General features: G+C 44.8%; 1 protein-coding gene across 4 annotated transcripts; it reads right to left on the bottom strand.

Moving 5' to 3' along the window:
• Positions 1 to 1,434: 1,434 nt before the first annotated feature.
• Znf879 (zinc finger protein 879) lies at positions 1,435 to 10,412 on the bottom strand. Of its 4 annotated transcripts, none has more exons than XM_036195929.1 (5): positions 10,278 to 10,412; positions 9,327 to 9,381; positions 7,215 to 7,341; positions 6,672 to 6,767; positions 1,435 to 3,591 (listed from the first exon to the last, which is right to left on the bottom strand). In XM_036195929.1, exons 2-5 carry the CDS (start codon positions 9,357 to 9,359, stop codon positions 2,159 to 2,161), a joined length of 1,689 nt encoding a protein of 562 aa, XP_036051822.1. In that variant the 5' UTR covers positions 9,360 to 9,381; positions 10,278 to 10,412; the 3' UTR covers positions 1,435 to 2,158. The 4 variants fall into 4 exon arrangements, with proteins under 4 accessions (XP_036051822.1, XP_036051823.1, XP_036051825.1 ...); XM_036195930.1 differs by having other exon boundaries at positions 10,232 to 10,412; XM_036195932.1 differs by lacking the exon at positions 10,278 to 10,412 and having other exon boundaries at positions 7,215 to 7,539; positions 9,327 to 9,384.
• Positions 10,413 to 11,578: the final 1,166 nt, after the last annotated feature.

Here is an 11,578-nt window from a genome sequence, read left to right on the forward strand (position 1 = left end):
TCAGAGAGCCTGCCCTTCCCTAGCCTCCAGTTTAAAAAAAAAAAAAAAAAGACATACATAATATTAACTCTCTCAAGTATCTTTCTGATTTGGAAACTCATTTGGAAGCACAACAAAACAAACAAACAAACAAAAAATAAAAACCAACAGTGATGTGTCTAAATACTCCTTCTCCCCAGTGGCTGAAGTGAGCCATAGGCTTTTCAGTGAAAATCCCAATTCCAGGAATGTGCTGCCTCTCTCAATTATTGGCCATAGAGGCCTCTATGACCTCATAACCCACAAACTTAATTGTCTATCTTTTTTTGTTTTTGTTTTTTTGTTTTTGTTTTTGTTTTTCATCCCAGGACTAAGTGGAAGTCCCTGAGGCTGGAGATACCACATCCTTTAGTTGCAGGACATGGATCTGGCTGGAAGATCCCCCACCCCCGCCCCCGCCCCATGCTAGCTCACTTTCATAATGTTGAAAAGGCTCTGTGCAGGCTGCTGGGGGAGAGTTGATGCCAACAGTTTTGTTCAGCTATGGACATAGTGTGCTGACTCCTTTAGTGTGCCAGGAAAGATAAGCTCATTGGTAAAACAGTGGTACAGCCATCATGAGTGCAGCCAGTATCTGCCTTTTCACTTAAACCTGCTCCATAGGAGAAGACTCATTTTCCAGGACAAAGCCTGTGGCTAGGGAGATCCCGGTCCCCCCTGGGAGGCTAGTGCTATTATTTTGTGTAATAGGTATTACACGCCTTAAAAACATTTGTGATTATGGACACAGATTACCACAGCTGTTAACACTGGTTGTAGGGGGAAAGCTTTATGTGTGTGTGCATACATGAGTAGAGGTGCCCATGGAAGCCAGAAGCCTTCGATCCCCTGGAGCTGAAGTTACATGAAGTTATGAATCGCCCAGAATAGGTACTGGAATCGAACCAGGGTCCTCTGCAAGAGTCGTACACTCTCCCAACCTGGGAGACCCCCTCCCCAGTGGGGGTTAGTTATTGTGTTGTCACAATTGGTCACGGTACTGAGACTAAGGGCTGCTGCTGGGGCATACCCACTCAATGCTCAGCCATACATGGAAGAAAATCGTCAGGCATCTGTGTTACTCCAAGACACAGGGACACTGCAGAAGAGGCAGAATGGAGGGAGGGCTAGTGTTACATGCTTTGAACTTACTTGAATGGAAACAGGAGAATGGAGGCTCACAGTACTCAGGAAGCTCAGGAAAGCTCACAGGCTTAAGAAGCTGACCCCAGGAGTTTAGATAAGCAGTACACAATTGGTACAGAGAGCACCAGGAAGCAGGAATAGCCCAGGGCTGGGAGTTGGGCTCTCTGTGGTTACACTGTGATAGGATCTCTCCTTTGCAACTAACTTGTGTGTGTGTGTGTGTGTGTGTGTGTGTGTGTGTGTGTAAATTAAATTTCAAAAGCATCTGTCTGAAGAGCCTTTACTTCACAATTTAATACAGCAAAGGTAATTACTTTCTGAGAAAAACAAATGGAGACACCATGCATTTTGTGACTTGAGGTGCGTTTAGGTCTGAATCAGAGGTGGTGAATGGTGGGAAGACAATGCATGGGACAATAACCCGCACAGCTCACAGAGCGGTGACTTAGAGAAAAGAAAAACGAACCAAAAGTTTTAATAAACAAGAACTTGTTTCCAGAGTATTAAAAAACAAACTTTAGTAGACAATGAGGTAGCTACAAGTTACCTATGTAGACTGCTTTTCTCATTCTTCCTAATCCAGCTACTCTGGATTAACACTGAAAGGCTTTGTCCAACATACATCCTTGGCTCATCTGAAGTCTGCTGATTCATGGCTCAGCTTTTACCTAAATCGCCAGGTCCCCAGTGAGGTTACAAAAGCTGGTGGCTGTTAAGTCTGAACCACTAGAAAATATTAATCTTTCAGTCCTACAGTCAACTCTATAGTCTGTAAAACTTAAGAACATGTGGAAAACATTTTATATTTTATGTAAGTTTTCCAAAGACAAGTTTATACTGCATCACAAATGTCTGATGTTTGCTGACGTCTAATTTGATGCTCACCCCAACTACTGCTCATCATTTTCTCTCCAGGATGAATTCTGTTACAGTCAGTACAGAATCAATGTCTTTGGGCAGATTTATCACATGCATTTTTCTTATATGGTTTTTCTCAATAATGAGTCTTCTGATGGTTGGCAAGAGATGAACTTTGACTGAATGATTTCCCACAGGCTTTGCATTTATAAGGCTTTTCTCCCGTATGAATTCTCATATGTGTCATGAGTGATGAACTCTGTCTGAAGGCTTTCTCACATACTTTACAGTTAAATGGTTTCTCTCCAGTGTGAATTCTCTGGTGCTGAATAAGGGCTGAGCTTTGGTTGAAGGCTTTTTCACAGTCATTGCATTTGTAAGGTTTCTCGCCAGTGTGGATTTTTCGATGAGTGTTGACTGCTGAGTGGGAACTGAAAGCTTTTCCACATTCCTTACAATGATAAGGCTTCTCGCCTGTGTGGATTCGGTGATGGATATTAAGTCGTGAGATCCAGGAAAAGGCCTTCCCACATTCATTGCACTTGTATGGCTTTTCTCCAGTGTGGATTCTTTGATGTTGGATGAGTGCTGAGCTCTGGCTGAAGGCTTTCCCACATTCCTTGCATGCATATGGTTTCTCTCCAGTGTGAATTCTCTGATGTATAATCAAGGCTGAGTGGTAACTGAACACTTTGCCACACATATCACAATGAAAAGGCTTCTCTCCAGTATGAATACGGTGGTGTCTGCTTAGCCGTGATATTGATGTAAAGGCTTTCCCACACTGGCTACATTCATATGGTTTCTCCCCAGTATGAATTCTGTGATGCTGAATAAGAGATGAGCATTGACTAAAGGCTCTCCCACACTCATTACACTTATATGGCTTTTCTCCAGTGTGGATCCGCTGGTGATTGTTAAGGGATGAGCTGCCTTTGAAGGTTTTGCCACATTCCTTACATTGATAGGGTCTTTCTCCAGTATGCATCCTCTGATGCCCAATGAGAGAGGTAGTGAAGCTGAAAGCCTTCCCACACTCACTACATATGTACGGCTTTTCTCCAGTATGGACTCTCAGGTGCTGGGTTAGGGACGAGCTTTGGCTGAAGGCTTTCCGGCATTCTTTACATTTGTAGAGCTTCTCGCCAGTATGGAGCCTCTGATGCTTGCTCAGAGAAGAACTGTGGAGAAAGACTTTTCCACAGTTGTTGCATTTGTAACACTTTTGCATTGTGTTGAATCCTAGTTGTTTCAATAGAACGGAGTCCTGCTGTGAGCGGGGCTTTCTTCCTCTGGAGACAACTCCAGGTTCTCTAGTAAATGGAGACTTCATACCGGGACTGCTCGAGAGCTCATTACCCTTAAAGCCTCTCTCCGGTATACAGTCTTTTCTAATGCAAAGCAGCATTTCGCTGCAAAGCTTGTTCTTCTTACCTCGTTGATCCTCTAACTGTTCCTCATTTAATGTTCTTCCCAATATGAAGTCAAAAAAATCATCAGCTCGGTGGTTTTTCAAGACTTCCTTATTATCTCCTTTGGAAACTATGGGTTCAAACAAGCTCTTCCATCCTAAATTGAACAAAATGTAAGTTACTCTTGCACTGGGAAGAGAGGAAAATGATAACGAAATCCATGAGCACAGCTAACAAAACCAAACTCAGAATCTTAGGAGAGGTGAGGAACAAGGCAAAGGCAAAGAAATAGGAGGGTGGACATGTCTGAAAGGAAGGGTCTGAAGAAGTGTGTGAGTGTGTGTGTGTCTGTGTGTGTGTGTGTGTGTGTGTGTGTGTGTGTGCGCGCGCGCGCATGCGGGGATGTGGGGGTGGCGTTGAGGCCATCAGATGGCAGCTCTTCCAATGGAGGGGTGCCAGTCTTCCAGTCTTGATTTAGCAACAAAGGCTGGGTCATCAGGTGTTTCTGAGCAGAGCTTATGTTACTTTTCAGTTTCATCACCCAGATCAGGTACCAGTATATTCAGGTAAATCTCAAAAGAAAGCTTTAGAGAGGAAGAGGATGGAGGGAAGGAGAGAGGGAAGAGGAGGGAGGGAAGAAGGGAAGGAAGAGGAGGTACTCTGCCTCAGGGGCTCTGGGAAACAGTTTTAGTCTCACAGTGCTACTCTGGCCCTTGTTGTAAGGAGTGTTCTCTCGATAGACAGTGCAAAGGCCAAGGCTCTGGGAACTACAGGCAAGGCAAGGGCCAATTCTCACAGGCTTCCGTTCAATAGCCAAGTAACCAAACTGCTAACAAAGTAACTAGGGCCTTATGGAAACTGTGTAAGAACAGACAAAACCAGAGCATTATGCAGTGGGGATAACTACACTGATACTTTAAGCTGAGTGATAAGAAGATGAAGTTGAAGATAAGAGATGACAGGATGGGTAAAGGTGCATGCTTGCCAAGCCTGACAACTTGAGTTTAATCCCTGGGACTCAAATGGTAGAAGGAACGCACAGATTCCTGAGAGCCATTCTCTGAGCTCCACTCTCAAACTGTGGCTTATCCCCCACCCCCTCGTGCACAATATAAATAAATCAATGTAAATAAAATCTAAAATCTAAGCAAGAGCCAGGATACTTAGGATACACTGTAAGAAGTAAAGCCGGCTGGTGGTGGCGCACGCCTGTAATCCCAGCACTCGGGAGGCAGAGCCAGGCGGATCTCTGCGAGTTCGAGGCCAGCCTGGTCTACAGAGTTAGTCCAGGACAGGCTCCAACACTACAGAGAAAACCTGTCTCAAAAAACAAAACAAAATAAAACAAAAAAAGAAGTGAAATCATTGACCCAAAAGAAATGAATATATTTTACAAAGGAGCTTTCATCTTCTTGATTATAGAAGAGGTCACTTCTACAGAACACGGGAGAAACAGAATCAGGCTGGGACTTGTTATCAGCAGTCATTGCTCAAAGACAGTAGAGTGGAGCCACGTGTGGACACTGTTGATAGGGAACAAGACATCAAATGCCAGAATTCTACCCCAAAGCCTATTGCCAAAGGAAAGAAGGAAGGACTCAGACACATACATATATTGTACACATAAACCCTGAAAAAATTATTCATGGAAAATAGCCTCATCAAAACAAAGGAAAATCTGAAGACAGTTCATGAATGGCAACCCAAGATGCAACTAACTCAGAATACCCAGCTACTGCCAGAGAGAAGTGAATTCTGGGTAAGTAGCAGGGTCCAAGAGAATCATCCTCTGGGGCTGGAAACAAAGACAAAATGCAAAGCAGAACAGACAGTGGGCACTTGTGATACAGCAATCAGAGTCAAGCTCGGCAAAGATACCAGGGACAAAGATCTGCTGTACATGGCTTATGGATTGTCACAGTGACAAACAGCCCAAAGAATATCTACAAAGCTGCTGAAATTCTGTAACTGCCACCATACTGGCACACCTAGTTCCTCTCATGTATTTGCACATGGACATATTCTTCTGTTGTTTTTCCTCAACAATGGATACTGAGTTACAGACAAAGTCAAAGCTAAAGTCCAAGATGGTACGGCGATACATTCTTATGAGAATTCAGAAAGTCTGGAACTTTTGTTGGACCTCACAGCCAGAGTTAATAACACACCTTGAGATCACTTAAGATTCAAGACTGCCTTCCTACTATGTACTTAGCCTGTTTATTTAACCTGCCTTTATCAGAGCAATGTAACAACCATCCCTACTTGCCTTGGATTTCTCATGTAACCAACTTTTACAACCTAAGCTAAGGGAGAATTGTAATCTAATTCCATACCCCTGGTCCAGAAAGCAATGCATGTGTGTATGCATGCATGCATGCATGAAGTGGTAATCACTTGTGGAAAGCAAAAACTATCTTGAAAAGCAACATTGTAAAATGAGTATCTCCATAAATGATGGAAGCAGCATTCAGATATTACTTGATAGCATTTTTTGTTATCTGGGTCAGTTAGAGTCAGAAAAGTTTCAACCCTTGTGAAACTTTGTTAAAGACTGCTGTAAAATCTCCCTCATTCTTTCTCCATATTCCAGTGACATTCAGTAAGTACACAGCAAAAGCTCTTCGTTGGGGACACACGCAGGCATGGGACAGACTCATAAGACAGCATTCAGGAAGGCACAGATTTAGATTCATGCAATAGAGAGATGGAAGACACAAGGAGAAAGAAGCAGAAAATTTAAATCTGGGCTTATTCTTGATGAACTATTCCAAGGGGAAGTGCTCTGATTTATTTTCCTTAATGTGACACCAACACATTCTGGATACTCTGACGTTATCACTGATGCACTGAAGTGAAAGGTGGGCGAGGGATGCACTACAGTCATGGAAGTCATGTTCAAGCCATGAAGTAGTACAGGTTATTAGTGCAGTAAGGGAAGGGTAGAAGAATGGAGACCCACAGACACTTACTGCACATCACACTGTAGCACATGCTGTCCAATGACAAGATGTATTTGACAAAGTGCAATCTGTACTTGGAGAACTCACCTCTCCCTCTGAACCTGATGGACGAGGTGACCAGAAACAGAGAAGGAAGACACATCCTTCCCAGCAACCTCCATGTGCTGGCACATCGGAGGAGGTCCCTGGCCACTGTCTTCTGAGCACAATTCCCTTATCGTGCCCAGGCAGGTAAGAAATGCCAAGTTCAAGTCCTGGTCCCTCTGCCACTTACCTAAGTACACACCTCGGAGCATTCCACTTCCCAACATCTGGAAGTCTTCTGCTTGCTCTAATTGCGAGATAACCTTTGGCTTGGAAAACAGAATACCTGAGGAGATGAATACATGAACAAGAAGACATGAGTGGCCATACTAACATAGAGGTCCAGGACAAGTAGACCCTGAGGTCGGGACTCAGTGCATAGGAAGAGAAATTTTGTTTAGAAAGCAGCCTAAAGCTGGGCTCCTAGAGGATGTCGAGAGACAGTCTGAGGATGTGAGTCAGGGCTCTGGCTCGGCACTTCTTTTGGTGGGATGGCTTGGGGGGACCCACAGCAACAGAGCTGGGTTTGGGGAGACAGGAAAGACACAAGAGAAGGTGCCCTTTATTTAACTCAGCCATATTCAGACGTCTCAGAATAGCCAAGGGGAAAAACAGCCATGTCCTGAGCCCATCCACAGGCCAAACCTAGTCAAACCCTTCACACATCCTACCACATAGAGGGTAGAGATCATGCATTTCCACGTCAGAATATGCACCCCAATAAGCCCCTTACCCAGTGAGGCCAGGCTGCTGTAGTTCTCCAGCATCACCTCCCGGTACAGGCTTCTCTGTGCAGAGTCCAGATGCAACCACTCATCCTGGCTGAAGAACACGGCCACATCCCTGAACGTCACAGGCTCCTGAAACAGCAAACCCTTTCCTGCTCATCCCAGACGATGCCCACAGACAGCATGAGTGAGAAGCAACTCTGTGAGGGTTTTGAGTGTTTCAAGCCAAGCAGGCATTTCCGGACAACAGCTTCATTAACCAGCATGTGTTCAGGACGTTCCTACAGTAAGTGACTCACTTGTGTCCTAAGAAAGTTCAAACACAGCACCCTACAAGAGAACACCTGACATCACAAAACAAGATCAGGAAGACAGAACAGAACTCGAGACTAAGAAATGTATTAGTCTTTGAAAGGAGATGGCATGGTGGTTTCCAGGTTTCTGATACTCTACAAAATTATGGGGCTGGGCATCCGTGTGCAACACCGGCGGCGCTTCTCGAGTGGAAATACAAGGAGCTCGCTTTTTCTTTGCCACGCCAGAGGCACATCTCCACAACCCCAAGCTGGCTGCAAAGTTTAGCATCTTTCCTGCTCTGAAAGGGCAGAAGTAAATTTAAATATGAGTGGTTTGAGTTTCCTCCCTGGAAATGAAGGAAGAGGCAGTCCCACTTCTGTTTCTTGGCGGCACTAGGAATCGACCCCAGAGCCGCCTCGAGCATGCTAGGCAAGTGCCCGTCTAGAAGCAACATCCCCATGCCACGCCTTTTCTTTCAGAATCTCTGTCCTTTTCAGAGGTATATGAGTGTGTGTGTGTGTGTGTGTGTGTGTGTGTGTGTGTGTGTGTATGCACCCAAGTGTGCTGAAACCAGAAGTCAACTTCAGGTGTCACACAGTATGCTATCCATCTAGTTTTTGAGATGGGGTCTCTCACTGGCCTAGCCTTTGTTGACTCATTAGGCCAGTGAACCCCAGTGAACCCCAGTGAACCCCAGGGATCCACCTGCCTCTCCAGAGCCGGGTTGACAAACAACATACCATTGCTCCTGGCTTTTTTTTTTTTTTTTACTTGAGTTCTATGCATTGCATCGAACTAACATCCTCAGACGTGTGTAGCAAATATATTACTAATTACGCCATCTTCCCAGAGAGTTTGTGAATCTTCTCACTGGCTAAGTCACTTGCCAGTCTCAACTCAGAAAAGCTTCCCCTAAGAGACTGGTAGCCATGCCTTTCTTTGAGTAGAATCATGGCAGATGCTAATATAATAAGCCTTTAGACTAAGAAGGCAAAAACTCCCTAGGTTCCTTACAAAATAACACAAGCTCAGCCAATCAAGCACCAAAGGAGTATGGCTTGCACCATCAGGAACTCTGCATGGGGACAAGTCTAAATAAACAAAGCTTGAACCTATGGGCTTCTGTGTTCTGCTTCTGCATTCATGCCTTGTAAGCTTTTCCTTCTGTACCTTTGGATGCAGCCCAGATGCACTTCTAGTCATCAGGCAGAAGTTAAATATGAGTCTGGAGGTAGGGGCTGGTGTGGGGACAAAAGATCTATTGTTTAAGCTTAGCTTTATGGCCAAAGGATACTGGAGCTGATAAGCATTGATAACACGTGTGAATGAGACCAGTCCTACCATCCGGTCACAAGACCTCAAGTTAACATATCCCGGGGAGGCAGGGGTGATACGCTTTCCACCAGTCAAAGGCGCTAAGTGGAGAAGATATTAAAAACTGTAGCTGACACCCTATGAGCTGATTCCATCTCTCAGCCTGTGCAAGTAAGTTCCTGCTCTAATGAAGCCTTGCTTGCTGAGGCTCTTTGTGTCTTGCTGACATCTTCTCCAAGAATATGCAAGAACCAGGGGACTATACAACAGCCTGATAGACTAATGTCTGCTCAGTAAGTAAGGGAAAGCAGTTAACTCCTGGTCGATGGCTAGGTAACTGATGAATGGAGACAGGAAGAACCTCCCTTCAGGAGTTACAGTCTCACCTTTCAGCAGCTTCTGTTCCTCCTTGGGTTCTGAAGCCCAGAGAGCTCAAGAAAGGATGAAATAGATTTGCCTCTTCTTCAGCCTGAAGGCAGCTCAAAAAAGAAGTGGCCTTTACTCACCTGAACGTGGGCTGGCAGCAACCTCGAGGTCATTTTTCTCCCTCTGTTGCTCCTCCTGAGAAGACACCGGAAGGAAGAGGCTGTGAGGTTCACTCATCATTCTGCCTGCTCTCCAGTCCTCCCTGGGCCAGACCAGGTTAGAAACTACCTGCTGGGCATCTGCACAGCCCAGCCTCCTCCAGCTAGATGGAACCTGGGCAAGACCACCAAAACCAGAAGTAGGCAACAAGCACACCTTGTTATTGGGCCTGTGACTTTTTCACTAGAGATTATGAATAAAGACAACGGAACCAAGCTATTGAGTTCTTTAGCAAGGTAGAAGGCACCATGGTGTGCAACTCATGAAGGTAAGAGAAGGCATAAATATTCCACCCATCTGCACTTGGACACTGCAAGTGAAAGAAGTGTCAGCAGAATGCATACCCTTTTCAGAATCCACCACCTAGAAATTAGTCCTCTCATCCTCGTGGGTGTTTGCCTCTGGTCAGAAAAATCACCAAAGTCTCTTAAAGTAACAAGAACACCCCACCCCACCCCCTGACAGACAGACAGACACACGTACACACACACACACACACACACACACACACACACACACACAGGAACAGCATCACTAGCTAGAACTGAATTAACATTTTGGAGAAAAGGGGCTGGAGGTGCAGCCCATGTAAGAGCGCATGATATTAAAAAGTCCTAGGTTCCATGCTCAGCATCCTTCCACTCCTTTCCAACAGCAAACGTTAGAGCAAGGGAACAGAAATTCGCCAAAGAAAGAATACAGACTGTGGGATTCACACTAAGACACTGTTCAACACCAAAGACAGACAGAAAGGAATAAACAAAGTTTCAGCTCAGGGATGGTAAGCCTGCAGGCGCTGTGCTCAAGGCCGCCCTGATGCGCAAACCTGAAGCCAGCCGCTTCCTTGACCGCTATTCCCGCCGCGGACCGACCTGGATTGAGGGCCAATGGCCTGCACCTGCCACCGGGGCCTCTGCGTGCTCCCGCCCGGCTGGCAGCTCCACCCTGCGGGCTCCCAGCTACGCCGGCTCAGCCTGCAAGCCTAGTAAGCCCAACATCCAGCAAGGGAACCCTACTGAGCTCAACTGCGCGTGCGCGCCAGCCATCTGTTTTCCAAAACAGACTACATTTCCCAGAAGGCACCCCGACACCCTTACTGTGCCGCAGAGGTACCTAAAGGCTGAAGGTCAGCCTCCACCTCCCAGGCTTTTATGCACTCTTTATTCATAATTACAATGATAATACTACTAAAAAGGGCAAAATGAATTGCATTAAAAATGTACAAGAATAAGGCCCTGGCTGCTTAGTTTCAGATGACAAGAGGAGGAAAAAAAAATCATTTTTTAAATAGTAAATTATGCTTTTTGTAGCCTACAAAAGGAGCAATACATACAATTCCTCATTGCTGGCTCATAGTTGAAGCAAATATTAAGCAAATAAACTGCTATATTAGTTATTACTGTCACTGGAAGCCCAGATTTTCAAGGAAAGCAAAAAGGTAGAATTAAAATGTATTAATTCATTTCTTGAGTTAGAAATTTTTAGCTCTTTGTACAAAACTTTGATCCTGTCTTCGTCCACTGTAAAGAATGACAATTCAACTGCATAGATATAAAGTATGTTCTCTAGATAGCAATTAACACAAAGAGTCAGTCCTTAAAGAAGTCCACAGCACGGGACCCGTAAGATAAGAAGAGCCCCTGGAAGGAAGAAAGTCAACTAAAGGCTGTATTAGTTTCCCAGGAATCAACATGAAGAACTTCTGCTGAACCAAGGTGGAAGGATTTCATCACCAGAAGACCGCAAAGGTTTGAAAGTCAGCAAATACTGTAAGACTCTGCTTACTTCTATTCCTGTCAAAGTATGCCAGAATGAATGGAGCTACCCAGATCCAAACAGACGCCAACCCACCAACAAAGCATACAACATACACACTAAAGCATACCACTTTAGCATAAGGATTATTTTGACTCCATGCTGGCTGCAGGACTTTCTGTAGGCTTTTAGTAGATAGTTTTGTCAAGCTAAAGAAGATCCCCAGATGGCTAAACTTTTAAATCATGAATGAACAGTAGATAGGACCAAATGCTTTTTTCTGCATCCATTTAGATAATCATGTTTTTGCCTTTAATCTGTTAATGTAGGGAATTACAGAAATACATTTCCTAAACCGTTAATCCACTAAAGCACATCTCTCGAACAAACAAGACTGCCTGTGACAGGTTTGTCTCTG

This window comes from Onychomys torridus, chromosome 8 (assembly GCF_903995425.1).
Source record: "Onychomys torridus chromosome 8, mOncTor1.1, whole genome shotgun sequence".
NCBI lineage: Eukaryota > Metazoa > Chordata > Mammalia > Rodentia > Cricetidae > Onychomys > Onychomys torridus.